Source organism: Lithobates pipiens, unplaced genomic scaffold, assembly GCF_037356315.1.
Source record: "Lithobates pipiens isolate NorthernLeopardFrog02 unplaced genomic scaffold, aLitPip1_a1.2 Scaffold_13, whole genome shotgun sequence".
Lineage (NCBI taxonomy): Eukaryota > Metazoa > Chordata > Amphibia > Anura > Ranidae > Lithobates > Lithobates pipiens.
Genome location: NW_027507718.1, coordinates 62,255,362 through 62,277,981, shown reverse-complemented (window position 1 = coordinate 62,277,981; position 22,620 = coordinate 62,255,362). Strand labels below are relative to the sequence as shown.

At 40.9% G+C, this 22,620-nt stretch overlaps 1 protein-coding gene across 4 annotated transcripts in view; it reads right to left on the bottom strand.

Moving 5' to 3' along the window:
* Positions 1 to 7,733: 7,733 nt before the first annotated feature.
* The window catches only part of MOB3B (MOB kinase activator 3B), a 118,995-nt gene continuing 104,108 nt past the window's right edge, over positions 7,734 to 22,620 (bottom strand). For all 4 annotated transcript variants that reach the window (XM_077475139.1, XM_077475140.1, XM_077475141.1 and 1 more), the window contains exon 4: positions 7,734 to 13,633. In XM_077475139.1, coding sequence (XP_077331265.1) covers positions 13,604 to 13,633 — 30 coding nt within the window. In that variant the 3' untranslated portion in view covers positions 7,734 to 13,603. The remainder of the gene's footprint in view (positions 13,634 to 22,620) is intronic.

The window sequence follows — 22,620 nt, the reverse complement described above, 5'->3', positions numbered from 1 at the left end:
TACGGGGATACCACATATGTGGGACTTTTTGGGAGCCTAGCCGCGTACGGGGCCCCGAAAACCAAGCACCGCCTTCAGGCTTTCTAAGGGCGTTACAGTTTTGAAGGCCATAAAATGCCAAGATGGCACAAACCCCCCCCAAATGACCCCATTTTGGAAAGTAGACACCCCTAAATTTAGGGGTACACTAGTGAGACTAGGTAATAAATGGCGGGTGCCCTGAAACTATAAAAAAATAACTAACCAACCAGCGTCACCTGTAACAGTTATATGGTGATCACTGGTGAAAGGGTTAACTAGGGGGCAATCAGGGGGCTTTATGCGGTAGTATATGGGGGTCCCTGGCGCTATAAAAAGCTGCGGCGAACCTAAATACCTACCTGCCTAACTAGCGTCACCTGTGACACTAATACAGCGATCAGAAAAACGATCGCTTATTAGGCTGGGTTCACACTGGAGCGATGCGGGAACGCCACGAATGCGTGGCGGGTTCCCGCATCGCATGCCTCCCGGCGGCAGTTCACACTGCCATATGCGAACTGTTGGGAGTGTCAGTGAAATGTTAATGACACCCCCAGATCAGTTTGCATATCGCAGTGCGATCTGCAAACTTGGATCGCATGGTGTGAACACCCATGCGATCCGATTCTGCTGCGGACCAAAAAAAGGGTCCCGTGCGAGTTTGCGGCGGGTGCGGCGGGTGCGACACGAATTCAGCCATACTATCTGTATAGCTGAACTCGAATCGCACAGAGATCGGATGTGATTTGCACTGCAGTGCGGTGCGAATCACATCCGTTCTCATAAACCGCTGCAATGTGAACCCAGCCTTAGTGACACTGGCGACGGGGGGTGATCACGGGGTTAAACCTTTATTGGGGGGGTTAGGGGGTACCTTAGAACTAAAGGGGGCTAACCCTAACTGCCCTAACAGTTATTAGTCACAAATGACACCCGCCGGGTGATCAGGGGGTTAAACCTTTATTAGGTAATAAATGGCGGGTGCCCTGAAACTATAAAAAAATAACTAACCAACCAGCGTCACCTGTAACAGTTATATGGTGATCACTGGTGAAAGGGTTAACTAGGGGGCAATCAGGGGGCTTTATGCGGTAGTATATGGGGGTCCCTGGCGCTATAAAAAGCTGCGGCGAACCTAAATACCTACCTGCCTAACTAGCGTCACCTGTGACACTAATACGGCGATCAGAAAAATGATCGCTTATTAGGCTGGGTTCACACTGGAGCGATGCGGAAACGCCGCGAATCCGCGGCGGGTTCCCGCATCGCATGCCTCCCGGCGGCAGTTCACACTGCCCTATGCGGACTGCTGGGAGTGTCAGTGAAATGTTACTGACACCCCCAGATCAGTTCGCATATCGCAGTGCGATCTGCAAACTCGGATCGCATGGTGTGAACACCCATGCGATCCGATTCTGCTGCGGGCCAAAAAAAGGGTCCCGTGCGAATTTGCGGCGGGTGCGGCGAATGGCTGAACTCGAATCGCACAGAGATCGGATGTGATTTGCACTGCAGTGCGGTGCGAATCACATTCGTTCTCATAAACCGCTGCAATGTGAACCCAGCCTTAGTGACACTGGCGACGGGGGGTGATCACGGGGTTAAACCTTTATTGGGGGGGTTAGGGGGGTACATTAGAACTAAAGGGGGCTAACCCTAACTGCCCTAACAGTTATTACAGTCACAAATGACACCAATGCAAAAAAAAAAAAAAAAAATGACATTGGTGTCACTGTGACTGGGGGGCAGGGGTAATTGGGGGGGTGATCGGGGGGTAAAGGGGGGGTGTGAGTGTGCCTGGCATGTTCTACTGTGTGTGTAGAGTGTTGGTGCAACTCACCGATCCGCTCTCCTCCGTGTCGGAACGAAAAATACCGACACGGAGGAGAGAATACATCACTTCCTCTCCTGTGTTTACATTACAGGAGAGGAAGTGATGTCACGGGGGATTCCTATTCGACGGGAGCGATCGCGTGGGGGTGGCCATGAATGAATGGCTGCCCCCTCGTCCCGGATCGCTCCCGGACGATAACCGACCGCCGCAGGCACCGGGCGGGGGCCCGATCGGGCCCCCGACCCGCGGGAGGCAAGGGACGTACATGTACGCCAATATGCCTGCCCGTGCCATGCTGTCGACGTACATCGTCGTGCGGCGGTCGGCAACTGGTTAAAGATTAAATTAGGCAGTAAGGAGATATACACTGCTCAAAAAAAATAAAAATAAAGGAACACTATTTAATCAGAGAATAGCATCAAGTCAATTAAACTCCGGGTATATTGATCTGGTCAGTTAAGTAGCAGAGGGTGTTAATCAGTTTCAGCTGCTTTTGGTGTTAATGTAATTATCAACAGGCGCACTAGATGGGCAACAATGAGACAACCTCCAAAACAGGAATGGTTTTACAGGTGGAGGTCACTGACATTTTTTTCCCTACTCATCTTTTATGACCGTTTTTCACTAGTTTTGTATTTGGCTAGGGTCGGTGTCACTACTGGTAGCAAGAGGTGATACCAGCACCCTATAGAGTTTGCAGAGGCAGTCCAACTCCTCCAGAATGTGCCATTACCAGAAAGTTTGCTGCGTCTCCCAGTACAGTCTCAAGAGCATGGAGGAGATACTAGGAGACAGGTAGTTACTCAGAGAGAGTTGGACAGGGCCGTAGAAAGTCGTTAATCCATCAGCAGGACCGGTGTCTTGTCAATTAGGGTCCTCTATCAGATGCTGTCCTCTGCGTACTGCGCATGCGCAGTACACAGGAGCACAGATTCCGAAAATTGCCGAGGACGAACGGCGCCTGCGCCGTGAGTCCAGGTCCTATCCCCACTATCCAAGTGGACATAGAGTTAGAATAAAAAAGAGCCGAGCGCAGCGAGGCCGAGCCCGAAGCGTGGCGAGCGAAGCTCGCCCGCGAGGGGCCCTCTAAAATTCTAAACCCTATGTCCGCTTGGATAGTGGGGCTACCTCCTCCACTCACGGCGCAGGCGCCGTTCAGCTTCGGAGATTTTCCGAAGCTTCGTCTGCTCCGTACTGCGCATGCGGACACATATCGATGGCCGGACTCTATTAGGCAGAACACCGGCATCTGCTCCTCTGTGTAAGGAGGAACAGGATGAGTCCTGCCAGAGCCCCATAACACAACCTCCAGCCGATCACTGGTGTGAATGTCTCTGACCAATCAGAAACAGACTTCATGAAGCTGCCCGACACTGTGGCATTTGCCATTGAATACCAGAACTGGCAGGTCCGCCACTGGCACCCTGTGCTATTCACAGATGAGCACAGGTTCACCCTGAGCACATGTGACAGACGTTTTGCATGACTGGATTGGTGGTGGTCAGTGATGGTCTGGGGAGGCATATCCTTGGAGGAACACACAGACCTCTACAGGCTAGACCAGCCTTTCTCAACCTTTTCAACACAGAGGAACCCTTGAAATAGTTTGCCAGTCTCTGGGGAACCCCTGCTAAAAATTAGGAATCTACAACTCATGATACATTAGTGTGATGGTCAGTGGGAAGAATTACCTCCTTACAGATAGTTAAAAATATCACTGGTGTCAGTGGGAACTTATCTGAGAGGCAGAAATTGCCCAATGCTGAAGGAACCCATAGCAACCTCTGGAGGAACCCTGATTGAGAATCACTGGGCTAGACAATGGCACCCTGACAGCCATTACGTATCGGGATGAAATCCCTGGACCCATTGTCAGATCCTAAGCTGGTGCAGTGGGTACTGGGATCCTCTTGGTGCACAACCATGCCCAGCCTCATGTGGTGAGAATATGCAGCCAGTTCCTGAAGGATGAAGGAATTGATACCTTTGAATGGCCCCGACGCTCACCTGACCTAAATCCAATAGAACACCTCTGGGACATTATGTTTCGGTCCAACCAATGCCGCCAGGTTGCACCTCAGTTTGTTCAGGAGCTCAGTGATCTAGGGGGGAAATACCCCAGGACACCATCTGTTGTCTCATTAGGAGCATTCCCCAACGTTGTCAAGCATGCATACAAGCACATGGGGGCCATACAAACTATTAAGTACCATTTTGAGTTGCTGAAATTAAATTTTATCAAAATGGACTAGCCTGCTGCATCATTTTTTTTACTTTACTTTTCAGGGTGTCTTTGAGTTCAGCCCTCTGTAGGTTGATAATTTTCATTTTTATTAAACGATGTGGCATCCTTTTTGTTTCTAACACATTACCCAGTCCATATCAGTATAGATATCCAGCATATTGTTCCCATTGAGATCTGATATGCTTTCAAAGTGTTCCTTTACTTTTTTGGAGCAGTGTATATGCTTAATAGGCATACCCCTTTACACTGCCCCCACATGCCCTCCTTTATCTCCCCCCCCCCCCTATTTGTTTCATTTTCTTCTCCTTTTACTGCTAATGCTCTTTCAGGTATGCTACGGTTCTACATACCACATGAGGCAAAAGCCTCCCCCTTTTTTTATCTTTTTATGACATGTGCTTTTTTTAACACTCAGGGGTACCCCAGCCTGCTGGGACGGCTGTCATGATGCCTGAAGGCTGCTCCTTGTTGGATGCTTCTCCTGGTGGGCCATTTAAGCTGTCAATCTAGGAGGTGCTGGCTATTAGAGCCAGTCCCTGGTAATTTCTCTTCCCCTCACGAAGACACACCCACCAACAGCATGACCTCAAATTCAAAAGGTGATATATTCATCTCATGTTAAGGATACTTAACACACCACTGTGACTTCCACTTGAACAGTGATGCTTTGTGACATGTGATACATGATATGTGATATATGCTGTAATTCACATGGGTTGTGGCTTCAGTGACTCATGTTGTCTTTGTAATTTCTTGTTTGTATGGAAATGTATGCTTTTAGCATGATAAAATAAAGATTGCAAAAAAAAAAAAAAAATGGGCCTGAAGAGGTCTACAACAGGGCTCCACCTGCTAATGAACCCCACAGCAAACCTAATGTGATGCATGTCATACAAAGTGAGCAGCCACAGAAGATCCAGTGCCTGAAACATTACAGGGCAGCCCGTCATCTTCTTCCAAGCACAGTCCAGGTACAGTCCTTCAAGGCTCAGATTAGGAAAAGCTGCACACAAGAGCTGCAGTGGCCTTTGGAACATCCATAGGGGGAAGTTCACGGAGAGAGAATGTCCATCGCCTAAAGACACTAGCAAAACAAGCTGGGACTGGGAGAGGTTTTAAAGGGGAAATGCCTTTTTTGACAGTGTCTAATTACCCAAAGGTGCCTGCCTATAACCCATTGCTATGACTAGAGATCTTCTATCCTGCACTGTGTGATTGAAATAAGCAACACAGGGTGCCAGTATGAGAAATGATGAGCTAGTTTAGGTTTTGACAGCAACGTATATTGTTTAGAGAATAATTCCAAAAGGAATGAAAATATTAAAACTGTAGATTAACCAATTTATTTTCCGTCAAAGCAGCCTCTCCAAGCTCTTAGTACCAAGACTAACAGACTACAGGTAGCACACAGATGATGTGTCTTCTTTGTAAAAACATTATTCAACCACAAACAGCATGGAGACCTGAAGGAGGCCGTGCCCTCTGAGACCGTCGCCGTGGAGGGGTGAGTGTGGGAGGGGGGCCGTCGCCGTGAAGGTGTATGTGCAGGGGGAGACTGTCGCCATGGAGGGGCGAGTGTGGCAGGGAGGCCGTTGCCATGGAGAGGCTGGGTGTGGGCGGACCTGGGGGGGGGGGGGGGTTGCCATCCCTCAAAAAACTCACTAGGTCTTACTAGGGTTTGTTTTTTTAGTTACATTTTTTTGGGGGGGGGGGTGTTTGGTGAGATATCAGTTCTAAACAGACCCCATATCTCTTTTTTTTTTGAGACGGAGAAAGGGACTTCATTGTATCACTTTACTTGAATGAATGCATGGAATCTGAATAGATTCCATGCATTCATAAACTGACAGTCTGATACATAGTAACACTTGCGGTTACTATTATCAGATGTTAGTGGGCATATAGGAGCGATCATAGTGATCACTGCATGCGCCCAGGGTGCTAGACTGAGGGGGGTGGTAAACATGTTTACCAAGGCCCCCCCCAGCCCAAACATTACCCCCACCTCTTCCCCCCTCCTCTGCTGAGACCCCCAGCCTGTTAGATAGCCAGAGCAGAAGCTGCAGGAGGGGAGGGGGAGATGCTGCTCCCAGCATGGATGGATCGGGGGTGCGGGGGCTGCTATGGGGGGGTCACATCTGTACCCCGCTAAGCCCCATGCAGCACCTGAAGTCAGCAGGATCGGCAGAGGAGGGATGCCGGCTTATGATGGTAGCTGCAAGGGATCCAATTGGCAGGGGGGGGGTTGAATCTGGTGGAGGGGGGCATCAGTGCTGAGGTGAAGAAGGGGGGTGAAGGGGATAGGAAAGGAGAGTGGGGGGAATAGTTTTAAGTGGATGGGAGCAGGGGGGGTGGAGAGGCGTGGGACAGGGAAGCGGCAGCATGGAGAGGGGGGGGGGGTGCGGTCACATTTAGGGTTAATAACTCTGATCAGCAGGTTTTAATTCACTGATCAGAGTTATAGAATTGTTCAACAGAGTCTGCTGAACAATTTTAATATAAGGTTATGGCCATTGAAGTGACCATGAGCTTAGAGGAGAGGGAGAAAGAGGTCATGGCCACCTGAGGGCAGTGTTGTAGGTCCGTACGCTATACGGACCTGGCAGCAAAAGGGTTAAAACATGTAGGCTCAATGTCACATGTGGGCGTTACCTATCATGGCATTTTAATATTCAAGTAGCACCTCCCAGACAGCCAGCCCACAGGGATGAAGACTTCTGAGAGCAGTACAGAGGAAGATTGTGGATGGTGGAAGGAGCAGGCAGAGTGCTGTACATAGTAGCCTGAAAACCTCACAGCATCTTGCCTTCTCCTCCCACCAGACATGATCTTCCTGCATTGCAAAGAAAAGTACAGAGACTCTGCGATGATCTCAATTGGTCTAAAATAAGGAATGTACTTAAAAAAAAAAAAAAAAAAATTATTTAATAATAATATTTATAAGAATATAGATTTTTTTTTGGGGGGGGGGGGCACAAGAGAAATAAAAATATAAGCAAATGAAACTTCAGCTTTCCTTATCTGTGCAGATGGTATAATCATTAAAGTGGTTGTAAACCCTTACATATACCCAGTGAAGTGACAGGCCTCATATTATACACAGAGATGAAACAAATCCCCCCACAAAGGTTTTACCTGTTTAATTAAAGTCTTCACTTCATCCATTCAAAGTCTGGAATTTATAAAGCTTGTCTGGGCATTCAGAAAAAAAGGGGACTGAGAGCTGAAGTCACTCTGCGGAGCTCAGTGGGGAGAGAGATTTGTTTAGAAAAATTTATATAAACCGAGTGGTGATTAAACAACAACAAAAGAAAGCTCGGTTTCAAAGAAATGCAAATTTTGTTTGGGGTGCATGACCGCACAATTGTCATTCCACTTGTGACAGCGACACAAAATTGGCCTGGGCAGGGGCGAAAGTGCCCAGTAGACAAATTTTTTAAACTCCTATGTGTGTATGGACATATTAGCTAACATGCAGGGGTGTTTAGAGGCAGGAAAAAAAAAATGTCAGACACCCCTAAGTGCAGTGTTAAAAACATCCAGTGTTCATAAGGTCTAACTTTTATGAATTGCATACTTGCTGTTGGATTTGACTGGCGCACAACATACATAATAAACAATTCCACACTCAAGTTTCATTTTGTAATTTATTAGATTCAAATCTCGCATTCCCATCTCAGAATTGTTAACCATTAGTTCGTTCCTATATTCTCATTAATCTATAGTCTTTTTTTTTTTTCCTGTTACAGAGCTCCAAGAAGAAAAAAAAAATGATATAACATCTCATTACAGAAACTTGATGATGAAAATTTTGAAACAGACCAGAATGATCTCATTAGGAAAGATACTTTGCATTCAAAATAGCAAACTACTGCAATCGGGCTAATAATTATCTATAGCTATTCTTGCAACAGAAAAAAAAAAAATATACAATTAACAAAATGTAACATGACATCAACTTAATAAATAACACTTTCACTGTATTATTAAAAGTAAGCAAAAAAAAAAAAAAGAAGAAGAAAGCGACTCTAGCTTCTCAAATCTTCATTGGGGGGAAATTATTTTTAATATCAGACTTTCTTCGTTGAGGACGTTAATATAACATTTACATCATTTCTCAAAAGAGATCTTTAGGTATAAAGGAAACATCCATGATAAATATGCATTTTTTTTTGCTTTGTGTTTTTGTTATTATGGTCTGCAAATTAATGTATTCATCTACAAAGTTTTTGGCTTGCAGGAAATAAATACAACAATGGCCTTGCCTCCTCTGCACAAAGCTTTCATTGGAAACCTATTCAATGGTTGGGAACCATCTCTAGCACTTACATATCGAACACTAAAAACACAGAATCTTACAGCACACAACATATACTACTTTTGTACTGGCAGTATTTTACATCTAGCATTTTTCTTCTTGTATATATTCTGTGCAGTTTTTTTCCTCTTCCTATTGGATGAGGGCTATAAATTAACATTTGCAATTACAACTAAAATAAAATGTTTGCACTACTTGGTTGAGTTATCTAGGGGGAAGCACTTGCAGAAAAAAAAAAACAACTCACATATACCCAGAACCTGTGTGAATGAGCTTTTTTTTCAAACCAAAACATGGTTTATCTCCCTACAGAGTTTAACAAAAATGCAGCAGCTTGACACGAGTTTATGAAGGAGGTCAACTTTATCTGTCCATTAACCTTAAATGGTCTCAGAAGCATCTGAAAGTGATGTCAAATGCAAGAATACATCTAAAAGCAAGCTCCATTTGCCCATTGACTCAAGCCTTTAAAAGATGAATTCCAGGAATTTGGCCACTTTGTAAAACGTGATGGCATGATATGACTTAAGCCCGATGAGGTGCACGCCACATCAGGGACTTCTCTATATTTATATCTGACAAGTTTTTGGAGCTTCCAGGAGGCGACAATCCGGGCTCTGAGAGAAGAGAAACATGCCCCTCCTCTCTGCTGCCCATTCACAGAAGCCTTTGTAATTTGTGAATGACTTCATATTATACAAAGGCTTCTGTGATTGGACAGAAGGGGAGGAGCAGGCATGGCAGCTGCAATGACTCTGCTGCTGAGAGAGCGGAGATCACAAAGTCCAGTGTTGGAGCTCTTAGAATTATAGTGAAAGCAGTCTTTCTGGAGCCCCGTAAACCAGTCAGATAATAGAGATAGGTCCAGAAGGTGCATGCCACAACATAGTATGCCTGCACTTGTTACAAAGTATCTGAATTCCTGAAGTTAAACTGGCTACAAACAGTACATTAGATGATGTTTGTCTATCCATGTATGACTAGGCCACTGAAAGATATAATTAACCAAAGATCACATGGATGCCTGTGGAGGAAAGGGGGCACAGCCAGCCTGTTTGGTGGGGCACATTAGCAATCAGTCTGGAAAATTCTTCTTGGCTAATCGATTTTCCCCCAAGCAAATGAATGTTCCCTGGTATAAACTGGCAGCTTAGGAAAGCATTTTCTAAAGTCTGTAGGCACCTATAGGGCTAAATTACATTGGACAGTTTTAAAATTCCAGTAATGAATAATTTACCCTCCATCAAGCATGTTGTTTACATCTCATTGAAATCAATGCATCACAAATAAGATAATTAAATCACTTTAAAAAAAAAAAAAACAACATTACAATATCCCATGAAATTCAGCCCTAAACCCAACAGTGCTAAACAATAAAAAAGAGACAATGACAGGCACATTGGACCCATACAATGTCATTGTGATTGCAGTGATTAAAAAAAGACAAATCAACAAACTCATCCTTAGGTTGCGTTTTTTTTTAAATTTAAATAAATACTCTATAGCTTTAATGGGAATGATACTCCATGACATTGTGGATTATTGAATAATTTGTTGCTTGACATCTCTAGTAATACAAGCTTTTATGGAAGTGTGCTTCTCATGCAGAATGTCTGTTTTAATAATGAAATGTATGAAATGTAAATAAAAGGAGATATACATAGGGGCAAAAAGGCCACTTTGGTAAGTGGTTATATCATGCGTTTCCTGTATGCATCCTGTCAGCTTATGTGAAAACATTATTACAAAGGGCCCTGAGATCTGTTTACCTTGGAACGCATCAAAAAATAATGCAATGTCTCAATGATTAAATCTTGTATATCAATATAATTTAATTATATCTCTGAATGTAAAACACGCAAATGCCTACTGGGTCTTGTTCCCGTAAAATCATTTTCTAGATACTGAAAATGTCCATGCTACATCGAGTTCACATATGCGGTGTATGCATACAAATGCATAAAACTGAACTCCGGAAAGAATTAAAAAAAAAAATGTCATTCAGTTATGTGACCAGTATTCATTTTAAAATCCCTAAATGAATGTTTACATAGCACTAGCAGAAGAGCCAGAGTTTGTCCTGGCATCAGCCTCCTGTAATATCATACACAGTACCTGGAAGAGGGAAAGGTCAGCTTGGGCTTTATTGCTTTTGTAGGTGTTGTCAGTCTCTGTGTGAATGCACTTACAGGAGAGGAAGGCAAAGGAATGACATCATCAGTGTGTTGCTGCTCTGTCACTGTCCAATCACAGACTCGGGTGTGTCCTGAACAAGAGTGTAGTTTACAGGGGGACCCAGCAACTGGTTGCACTTTCTGGCACGTGCCAGAATCATAAAACCTGCTGAATCTGACATGAAAGGTTAGACAGGTCACATATATCTATTTCTATTATGCTCTGTGGTCTGTTTTCGTGGAATTCAGCTTTAATTCATTTTTTTTCCTTTTAATTTGCCATATCTAGGCTAATGCTATTGCACTACATTTTGGTATTCTCTCCTGGTGTAGGGGTGCATCTTCTCTTCTTTGCAAATTAAGGTTGCATTCACGCTTGTGCTTTTTAAGACACATGCATTCTCCATGAAATCTATGGAAAGACAGGCAGATGCTCGTTCACACAAATGAACACACATGCTTACATATGATAGCATGTGTTTCCTATTGATATCAAAAATGCATGTGTTGAAATTGGCCCCTTACTGATAATACCTACATTTAGTCTGGCTATACAGAAAGTATAGTCAGAGTAAATCAACTGTTTCCTAGAGGAGCTGGATTCTCTGGGGGTACTGAAGTATGCATGTCAGGTTATGAGAAAAGAGATTTGTTTACATAAAAAAGTATCTGGGTAGTCATCTACAAACTAAGCCTGAAGTTGCCGTCTATAGTAAGAGATTTCCAACTGACACTCAGAATCAATGTCTAGCGTAAGTCAGAAAATGGAATAAAGCTAATTAGCCCTCATTTATTACTTTTAAAAACACAAGACAGTTCCAACATGTTGTATGATGATTGTAGGATGAATGGTCCTATATTTTAACACGCATGGTATTCAGATGATTTTAAAATGAACTTTTATATATACAATATCCATCTTCAAATCTAAACCAAAACTTGTTTGTGGTTCATGCATTCATTCATTCTCTGTGCAGGAGTGTATTCTGGAGCTGCTGTATTTAAGTGGCTGAAAATTGAATGAGAAAGACTACTTGTTGGTTTAGTATTTCATTTTTTTTTAACTGGTTTTAAATTTTCACCAGACTGAATAAAAACATCAAAATTCCTAGGTTTACCAGATGATGGAGCATTACTTTGGCATGCCAGGTCAAAATCAGACTCACGGACATGTGAGTGAATGAGGCAAGCCCTTTAACATTAAACTACATCAGAAGTAATTTTTTTACTAATTTTAATTACATTAAAAAAATAAGGGAGAAATGTAATTTATACTGTTTGAGTCTTTTAGTCCAATCCAAGGTCTGCTAGAAGCAATTTTTATGCCAATCTGACAACAACATGCCATTTACTGCTTATTAAGTGATAATAGGATTTTGTAAATAAATTCTCATTCTGGCTGGTCAAAGTCGTGAGACTTCGTTCTCCTATAACAGAATGCTTTCTGCAGTCTTATGCAGAAAACACTCTGATGGACACCGCCAGCTGCATTTTATGAAGAGAACATAAAATGCGTCTGCAGCATGAAGTAAACCCTGCGGGATCCACTCTCTCGTAAAATTGTATTATAAATAGCCCCCTTAGTCTTCTGAGAAAATGGCGTTAGGGGTCATACAACTGAAACCCAGCTTTGACTACAGTAGAAGACATTATACAATGGTACAACAATGAGTTTTATAACATTCATCTTCCCCTCTATGACAAAAAATCCTATTCCACAGAAAAAACATTTGGATGTTACGGTGGTAATCCCTCAATTTAGAACAGCAACATACAAATAGAAAAACTTAGAACTAAAGCTAAAACTTTTTTTTATTTTTTTCCATTTTGAATAAAGCAAGTGAGGGTTATTACCAGGCAGATTTTTTTTTCGCCATCCGTGTCCCATTGCGGCAATTTCCCTTCACTTTCTGTCCCATAGTCAAACAGGAAGTGAGGGGAAATCCCTGCAAATTAAGTCAATTCCTTGGGGACACACAGGTCACTAGAACTAGTGTCCCTATTGGAAGATTTCCCCTCTATTACTTTTCTGGGGACAACCCAAAATGTGGGATTTTATTTTACTTTCAATGATGATGGTAAACAGGACAAACAGAGAAGGTGGATCACCTTAATGGGGGCACAGACAGTAATAAAAACTGACAGGTGTTCCAATTCCTCTCCACTGTATCCAAAACGTAAAAAAAAAAAAAGCATTAGTTAACTTTAGGATAAATTTAGGCACCTCGGGCTATAAAGGCGTTCCTTTAGCGAGCACAAGTAATTCATAATTAGAACATACTCCACGTCTTTTGATATATATCCTTCCAGAATTGCATTTGATTGACTATTGCCTTCCAAACTACACCGAGGGAAGGACAATATGTTAGAAAGATTGGGAATCAGGGTTTCAATGTTTAAAAAACAAAACAAAAAAAACATTTAGTAAAAAATATGTGACGCTAGAATGAACCTGAGGCACTACAAGGACATAGAGAGCTTTTATTACACCACATCTGTCCATTGTACCGGTAATCACACTATTATTAAACTAACCCCTAAATTCAAATTTAGAAACTCCTTTATCCATATTTCCAAGATATAAAATTAAACCTCACTGTTCCTTAATAAAAATTCAAAAAGCCCTGTAAGTAGTAAAAAGTATTCTACATAAAATAGAAAGATGTAATTTGACATTAGTAAAAATCAGTTAATTAAAAAATAGTAGAAATTCATTTGTGAAACCCTAAAGTTTGGTCATGCTATGCAGCAACATTTTTGGGCATAGTACATTATGATGTAGGTCTTGTCATGGGTCATCCATGGAGAGAATGTGAAATGGTCCCACAACACCATCCACAGAGTCGTCTTAGCAGCATTGGTGGAGTTCAAAAACTGGGAGAGATCCAGGAATGGAAGAAGCCGTATGCTTTTCAGTCCAGATTGACAGTTACCTTTAGGTCAACCACAGATTAATCGTATGTTATAATGAAGAAGCTGACAGTTCCTCCAACATCAGACAACATCAACCTTCACTGGCACATCCGCACTGTCATTTCTTTCTGTAATGTAATGAAAAAAAAAAAAAAAAAAAGAAGAGGTTCATGTCAAGTTTTATACAAGTTGCAAAGAGTAAATAATGGAGACACAAAGTACTAGAAAATGTATCCACAGCCAAACAGCTGATGGAGGGAATAACGGTTAGAATCCCTATCAGGTTTTTATTGCTATCTGTATCACTGCTTGTGGATATTGTCCTTTATATCTGCCCTGGTGGCCATTGTCCCCTGGACAGAAAGTGATGGAAAAGTCAATGTTTTACAGTTGGCACCAGAGCAGAAGGTGAGGAGAAATATTTCAATGGAAACAACTGTTTTGGTCACAACTAAGAGGAGATTTATTCTTACTGTTGTGCCTCTAGGGCAGAATATGAAGAAAAATCTCCCAAATAATACACAGATAGTAAAAATAAAACCTGAAGGGCATTTTATTCATCCTATACTCTATCAAAAGCTACAAAAATGGTTTTGGCCATTGGGGAATATCTACTGTATTCCCCATAAATATGTCTGTATTAAAATGATTATCTCTGCACTTCTGAATGTCTCCACAAGTGCCAGAAGTATTATTCAAGTTTCCTCTTTTAGCACCCAAATTTTCTCGTCCCCCTTTCCTCTACAATGTTCCTATTTTAGGTCAGATGTATTTGTTCTCTGCCTTTCTTACATTTTTGCTATTCAGAAAACAAACGTGTTAATAAATTATTTGTGTTTGAAGGACTAATGTTTTAATTGCCTTGGGAAATCTCTAAAAATCCTACCGGCTAGCATGAGAAATCTACCAAGACATTGGCCTCACTTTAAGCATCCTTAAAAATGTGACTTTAAAATATATAAGCTTTACAACATTTGATATATTTGGTTTGAAAAAACAAATGGAGAATGCAGTTTGAATGTCGTTATAGTACATTCTGAAAAAAATTCACTAGGTGGCAGCAGAAGAACGATGAAAAACATCGGCAAAAGCTGTATACCAAACTCTTTGTTAAAGTTTTTTTTATTATGTTCTAAAATATATTATGCTTTAAGATGTATTTTGGCCATGTATGAATGTTATAGTATTAAGCTGGCATGAAGCCATGTATAAAGATAAAACCTGAAAGAATGTTCCAGTTTGAGCAGGAAATATTAGATGCCTTATGTTTTTGAATGTCTCAAGCTAAAATAAAATTTTGTGTCAAGTAAAGGGACTAAAACTGCCCACAGACACGCATGGTCTGTCTGTGTAGGCACACAGGGCGAGATGTACCAGCACTGGGGCACTCAGAATCTGGTGCAGTTTTGCATGGTAGCCATTCAGCTTCTAAATTCAGCTTGTTCAGTTAAGCTTTGACCAAAAAAAAAAAAAAAAACTGGAAGCCAATTGGTTTCTTTTCTTTTTTTTTTTGTTTTCAAACTTTTTTGAAAAAATAAAAACATACAGTAAGAATGTCAAAAGCCATCCATATAAAAGATATAGCATACTGTGCACATTGAAATGTCTTCACATTTCCTGTGAGTGAACATTATATACATTATCCTGTGAAACAATAACCAATCAAAGTTATGCAGCAAGTTCTTATGTGTCATACCAAGTGGATGGAACATTTATGGTAAATGAATATTCATAAGCAGGATCAAAGCATAAAAAAAAAAATCAGACAAAACAAAAAAAGAAAAAACAACATGGTTAGTTCTGAAGCCTAAACAGAGACCAAGAATTCCATTTTACATCAAAAGCGGGGATAGTGTCATGCAGGGTGTTCCTATGCAGAACTGCACCAGATTTGGTACTCTCCAGTTTTAGTAAATAACCCCCACGGTGACCACTTTTAGGACAGGTTGTCTACAGAGTGCTTCATACAGTTGAATCAGGGGTTTTAGATTGTTGGCTACATTGTTAAACAGTTGCTATCTGTATCAGGCATTGATTTTCATAAGTGACACTACTGTATGTGCACCTGGAAGCATCTAAACACGAGAAGGACCAATTGCGTTTTCAGAACACACATTGTTTGAATACTACACAAACTATAAGTTGCAAATGGAAAACAAAGGGTTAGATCCCACTGTCCATTCACCTTCTTGGACCAGCCTTTCTTCCTTCCTAGGGCCATTTTGGTTTCCTTCTGCTTTCTATCAAGTGAACTAAATTGTAATGTTTCTGTTGATGGAAAAATGAAAAGGTATGTCCAATAATGATAGAAGTCTGGTTAATAAAACGAAAGAACTAGGATATCTGATACCTGAGGAGGACTTGACTTTGTGGGAATATCAGAAACATGGTTTTACATTATGACCGGCTTGTGACTATCTGAAGATACACTCTGTATCAGAGGGACAGGGTAGGTAGAAGGGGGAAGAGGTGTGCCTGTATGTCAAGAGTGTTCTGATAGTAAATACCAACAAGACTAATGACAAGCTGGGGACTTTGTGGCAAGAGATTCAACGAGATGAAACAAGGACAAGATCCATCTCCTTTCACAGCTAGCAGGGAGGTGGAGGAATGTTATAATTATTTGGGGCTTAAATGATCCTGATATTGATATAGCAGACAGACGTGCACACTCAACTAAAGCTTGTCAATTCTCGAACAAGATGCTGGTGGAAGCCCCAACTACAGACAATGCTCTGCTGGACCTATGAATTTCAAACACCAAATGGATTGCAGATATGGATGCAAGGGATAATTTAGTGAACAGTGATCACAGAGTAATTATGAATAAATCATAGAAAAAGGGAGAAACAAAAGGTTAGAACAAGAACATTCAATTTCAAAAGAGCCAACTTTACTAAGATATGTACCATACTATATGATATGAATTGGCATCGAATTATTGCACCAAAGAATCACTGAAGAAAAGTTGGAGTGTTTTAAGGTCATATTAAACAGCATTCACCATGCACATGCTGGCCCCATAAAAGGTGATTAGGGGAAGTTGGACATAAATGACAGGGAGAAGGCAACTTTATTAAATCCATCTTTCTACTCAGTTTATATAAATGAAAAAGAGGGGTATAACAAACGTAATGGTAACAGCATTATATTGAATGTACCCTTGTGCCTGACAGAAACCAGTGTTCAGAACAAGGCTAGAAAAACTTAATGTGCTAGTTTCACAGATGTGTTGCATATGATTTATTGCTCTGGAAGGACTATGTAACTATATTCAGTATGTACGAATACAACACTGTAAACTGATGTTTACTACAATGTCTATTCTGTATTTTTACTACTTTAAACCAATAAAAATCATTAAAGAGAAAAACTTAATGTGAATAAATTAGCATGGCCAGATGACTTACACCCAAGAGTTCTCAACGAACTTCGCCAGGTTATCGCCAGGTCATTGTTACTAGTTTTGTAGGACAACTTATAAACTGGAATGGTAATAGCAGATTGGCAAAAAGCAAATGCGGTGGCAGTATTCAAAAAAAGGGCCAAGATATATACCTGGAAACTACAGACCAGTCAGCCCAAGATCATAAGCAAGCAAACTATTAGAAGGAAAGATAAGGGACTACATCCAAGATTTTTCTGTTTAAAATAGTATCATTAGTTATAACTAACATGGATTTCTGAAAGACCATTCTTGCCAGACCAACCTGTTACCATTCTATGAGGTGGTAAGCTGCAAGTTGGATATAGGAAGGCCTGTGGGTATAGGGCAACTCAATTTTGCTAAGGTATTTAGTAACGGCACCACCTGCATTTAATACAGAACCAGAACCACGGTGGATCATTTTTAGAGGCCACTGCGAGGCAATAGGTTCACTTTTATACTGCCAATTGTTAACACTTAATAGCCCGCACCCCAACATTGCAACTCCATGCGTTGCACACAATTGCAGGGTGGTTGCAGTGTATCCCCATTCACTTGAATGGGTCCTGTTGGGCATGTGTACAGTTCTGTCCAGCTGCTGTGCTAGGTTAAAAAGTAACTCCATTTAAGAAAAAAAAAATAAAAAATTCCCATCTGGGTGATCTATGTTCATTGCAAGGATTTTAACAAACTTTGTTGCAGATTCTTTGCTTTTCATATTCTGAAGAAATAGCTGTTTGTGTTAATGTGCAAAGTGAATTTAATGGGAGTAATTTCATATTTATCAATATTTATTAATCGGCTGCTGTACTTACAGGGGTCTATCTCCCTTTGGACATATTTTCCATTGGGGATTATCTCACCATACATTACATTTTTGTTGCAGGGATGCCCAAAATCTGACGTCTAGAAAAATCAGTGAGCCACTCACACAAGCAAGAAATTACATATCTAGGGGGTGTTCTTTACACCATCTGTGTACAGAACGCCTCCAGGAAGCCATATTGCATTTTACAAGAAATTACAGAGCTGCGGATTGAAAAGGAAAGGTAATTTTAAACATTCAGCTACAATATGACTTGTGCAGCAATTGTATGTGCTACATTCACTTTATTATTTTCTTTTCCCCCCTCCCCCACAAAAGGGTAGTTACCCTTTAATGGTGGGTGGAAAAATCACAGCTCAACTATTTTTATCCCACCCCCCCCCCCCCCACAAGTGTGGACAAGCCCTCTGAGGACACACGTTATCAGCCCCAGGCTTCCAGGCCAGGTTCGAAGGCCATCGTGTTGGGCTGTGCCAGCATTAGATAGGAGGCTCAGCTGTGGAAGATAACCGCCATCCAGAGGATCATTTTAATTACTAAATTAAGACAGACGCTTTTGAGCACAGCATTCAGTAATGGGCAACAACTAGAAAACAAATCTTTATGGAACTGGCATTCAAAATGACAAACTGGCAGACAGCGTTTTAATGGCTGGCAGTATAACCACAGCACTTAGCAAGTGGTATTAAAACATTAATACTCTCATGCATTAGTGTTAACAAATGTTCAGTGCGTAGCGCAGTCCACATCTGAATGTCTGTAATCATGTCGTCCTCGACTCCCACACTTTTCAGAAGCACCAAATCTCTTCTTGCCAGCCCATCTTCCATGCTGCTTTTTTATTCCTCATTAAATTGACTGATAGAAGCCCAATAGTTCTGCAGTCGGCTGTGCAGTTTTAGAGCTCTCTTTGATCTCCAGTTTCTTCAAGCATGCAGTGAATTATGACTGCGGTGATAAGCACTTAACACAGAACTGAGTGGCTGGGTTGCACAACACATAACTTAAAGCAGCATGCCTCCATTATATTTCTGTTCACTTCTCTAGAAACTGCCTACTTGTCAGAATGAGGGAAATGAGTGTAAGAGAACGTGTCTGGTCATACATGATTAAAAGTCTCTTTTTATACTTGTAATAATGAACCTCATCTATAAAAACTAGGGAAGAAATATTGCCAGCATTTCCCATTGCAACTAATTCTATTTCTAGCTGCCATTTATCTCTAGCTAGAGTAGTACTACATACATATATATATATATATATATATATATATATATATATATATATATATAAACACACACACACACACACACACACACACACACACACACACACACACATACATACATACATATACACACACATACATACACACACACACACACACACACACACATATACACACACATACATATATATATATATATATATATATATATATATATATATATATATATATATATATATATATATATATATATATACACATACATACATACACACACACACACACACTTAAACACATATTAAATTGTGTCCTTAGCAAGACTGTGCAAGATTTTTTTTTTTTGTTTTAATGACAGAAGCCTATAACCTGCACATGTCTGCACCCCACTGCTTAACCATCTATAAGACCCCAAACCCCTACTCTACACTTGAAAGTATTCATAATGTCAAGATCAGCGTTTTTGCATTCTTTCTATTTTTTTTTTAAAACTGGCGCCTTTAAGATGCTTGTAATCCTAGATTGTAAGCTCTAACGAGCAGGGCCCTCCAATTCCCCCTGTCTTGAATTGTATTGTAATGTAATGCCTGCCCTAATGTTGTAAAGCGCTGCGTAAACTGTCGACGCTATATAAATCCTGTATAATAATAATAAATAATAATAATCCAAAAGTGATGTCACGACATTGCTTCCCAGTTACTAGATCCTAGACCCCGAACAAAGCTGATCTGGCTTAGTTCAGGTCTTCGGCCAGTCGGCAGAAGTGTCGGCTGGTTGTATGGGCCTCCCTGTGGGACAAGAGACCCGGGCGAAGTGGTGATGTTCCCTCCCGCTGCTTGTAATATTAGCCGAGTGGCTGCTGAGCCGCATTGGCTGTTAATAAAAGAAAGCTGACCATCCGTTCTAAAGAACATTACCGGAGTGATGCCATCACCCTGGTACAACCCCTTGAAGCAATATCATGATGTGACCGATACTGATGCTTCAAAAAAAAAAGTGAATACCGGTCGCACCAATAATCGTCAACCCCTACACTGTATTGGTGTCACTGGTCCCTAAAAAAGTGTCACTTAGTGTCAGATCTGTCCGCCACTATGTCGCAGCCTGGCTATAAATCGCTGATCACCGCCATTACTAGTAAAGTAAAAAAAAAAATCCATAAATATATCCCATAGTTTGCAGACACTATAACTTTTGTGCAAAATCAATAAATATATGCTTATTGGGATTATTCTTTTTACCAAAAATACATAGCAGAATACATATTGGCCTAAATTGCTGAATTACATTTTTTAGATTTTTTTATTGGATATGTTTATAGCAGAATGTAAAAAATAGTTTTCCTAAATTGACGCTCTTTTTTTGTTTATAGCGCAAAAAATAAAAACTGCAGAGGGTATCAAATACCACCAAAAGAAAGCTCTATTTGTGGGGAAAAAAGTACATCAATTTTATTTGGATACAGCGTCACATGAGTGCGCAATTGTCAGTTAAAGTAACGCAGTGCTGTATCGCAAAAAAAAATGGTCTGATCATGAAGGGGGGTAAACCTTCTGGAGCTGAAGAGGTTAAAGTAGAACTACAGGCAAAACTTTTTTTCCACCATTTTGGATAGAGTAAAGCAGGGTTATAACCTGTCATTTTTGCCATCTGTTTCATTGCAGAGATTTCCCATTCACTTCCTGTCCTATAGTCACACAGGAAGTGAGATGAAATCCCTGCAAATTGAGGGATATCCTTGGGGACCCTCAGGTTACCAGAACTAGTGTCCCCATTGGAAGATTTCCTCTCCATTACTTTTCTGAGGACAAACCAAAATTTGGGACTTTTTACTTTCAATGATGATTGTAAACAGGCCAAATTGGGAATAGTGAATCTCTTGAACAGGGGCACAGACAGCAATAAAAACTGACAGTTCAAATCCCTCTCCTCTCTGTCTAAAACAAAAAAAAAAAAGAAAAAGAGTTTTACCCTTAGTTATACTTTAAATCGGGGGTCTCAAACTGGTGGCTTTCCAGCTGTTGCTAAACATCCCATGAGGAATTGCAATGCTAATGCCCTGTACAGACAGTCGGACTTTCTGATAGAAAATGTGCGATCGGACTGTGTTGTTGGAAATTCGGATCGTGTGTGGGCTCCATCTGACTTTTTCAGTCTGAATTTCTGACACACAAAGTTTGAGATCTTGTTCTAAAATTCTCAGACAAAAAAATCTGATTGTTTAAATTCTGATCGTGTGTAGACAATTCCGACACACAAAGCGCCACGCATGCTCAGAATAAATTACGAGATGAAAGCTATTGGCTTCTTTATAGTCCCGTCTTATGTGTTGTACGTCACCTCATTCTAAATGATCAGATTTTCTGACAACTTTGTGCGACCGTGCGTATGCTAGACAAGTTTGGGCCACAATCCGCCGGAACAAAACCAAAAGGATTTTGTCGTTGGAATGTCCGACCGTGTGTACACGGCATTACAGTTACAAGCATGACTATCTCAGGCAGAGGCATGATGGGCCTTGTAGTTCCGCAACAGCTGAAGGGCCACCAGTTTGAGACCCCTGCCTTAAATGTATTATCAGGGTGGATTGGGTTTAAATCAAGTCGATTTAAATCACAACTGAAATCATGATTTAAATCACTAGTAAAAAGGCTTGATTTAAATCATAATTTTTAAAAGGCAAATGTCATCTCTGACCCGCTGTTGACTCACCAACAGTCCCATTCGCTATAATGGGACGGCTGGTAATGCGGCAGTGACACACCAAGGTGAGGGACGTGGTGGCAGCAGGTGAGTGGATGCCCGCTAACAGACGCTGCCATGATGGATCTGAAATGACAGGTGCTCTTTAACCACCTCAATACAGTGCAGTTACACCCCCTTCCTGACCAGACCAATTTTCAGCGCTCTCACAGTTTGAATGACAATTACTCAGTCATCCAACACTGTATCCATATGAAACTTGCGCTCTTTTTTCCACACAAATAGAGCTTTCTTTTAGTGGTATTTAATCACTAGTGGGTTTTTTATTTTTTGTGCTATAAATAAAATAAAACGTAAATTTTGTGAAAAAAATGCCTTTTTCTTTGTTTCGGTCATAAATTTTTGCCAATTAGTAATTTTTCTTCATAAATTTTGGCTAAAGTTTATACTGCTACATATCTTTGGTAAAAATAACCCACATTAGTATATATTATTTGGTCTTTGTGAAAGTTATAGAGTCTACAAACTATGGTGCCAATCACTGAAAATTGATCACTTCTGATCAGGTCTTCAGTACATCAGGTGTATCTCATTTCTTGAAACACTAACAAGTCAGGAAAGTACAAATACCCCCCAAATGACCCCTTTTTACAAAGTAGACATCCCAAGGTATTAAGTAAGTAGCATTGTGAGTTTTTTTAAGTTGTAATTTTTTCCCACAATTCTTTGCAAAATGACGATTTTTTTTTATTATTTTTTTTACAAAATTGTCATATTATCAGGTTATTTCTCACACACAGCATGTGCATACAACAAATTACACCCGAAAATACATTCTGCTACTCTTCCCGAGTATGGCGATACCACATGTGTGAGACTTTTACACAGTGTGGCCACATACAGAGCACCAACATTGATGTAGTACCTTCAGACG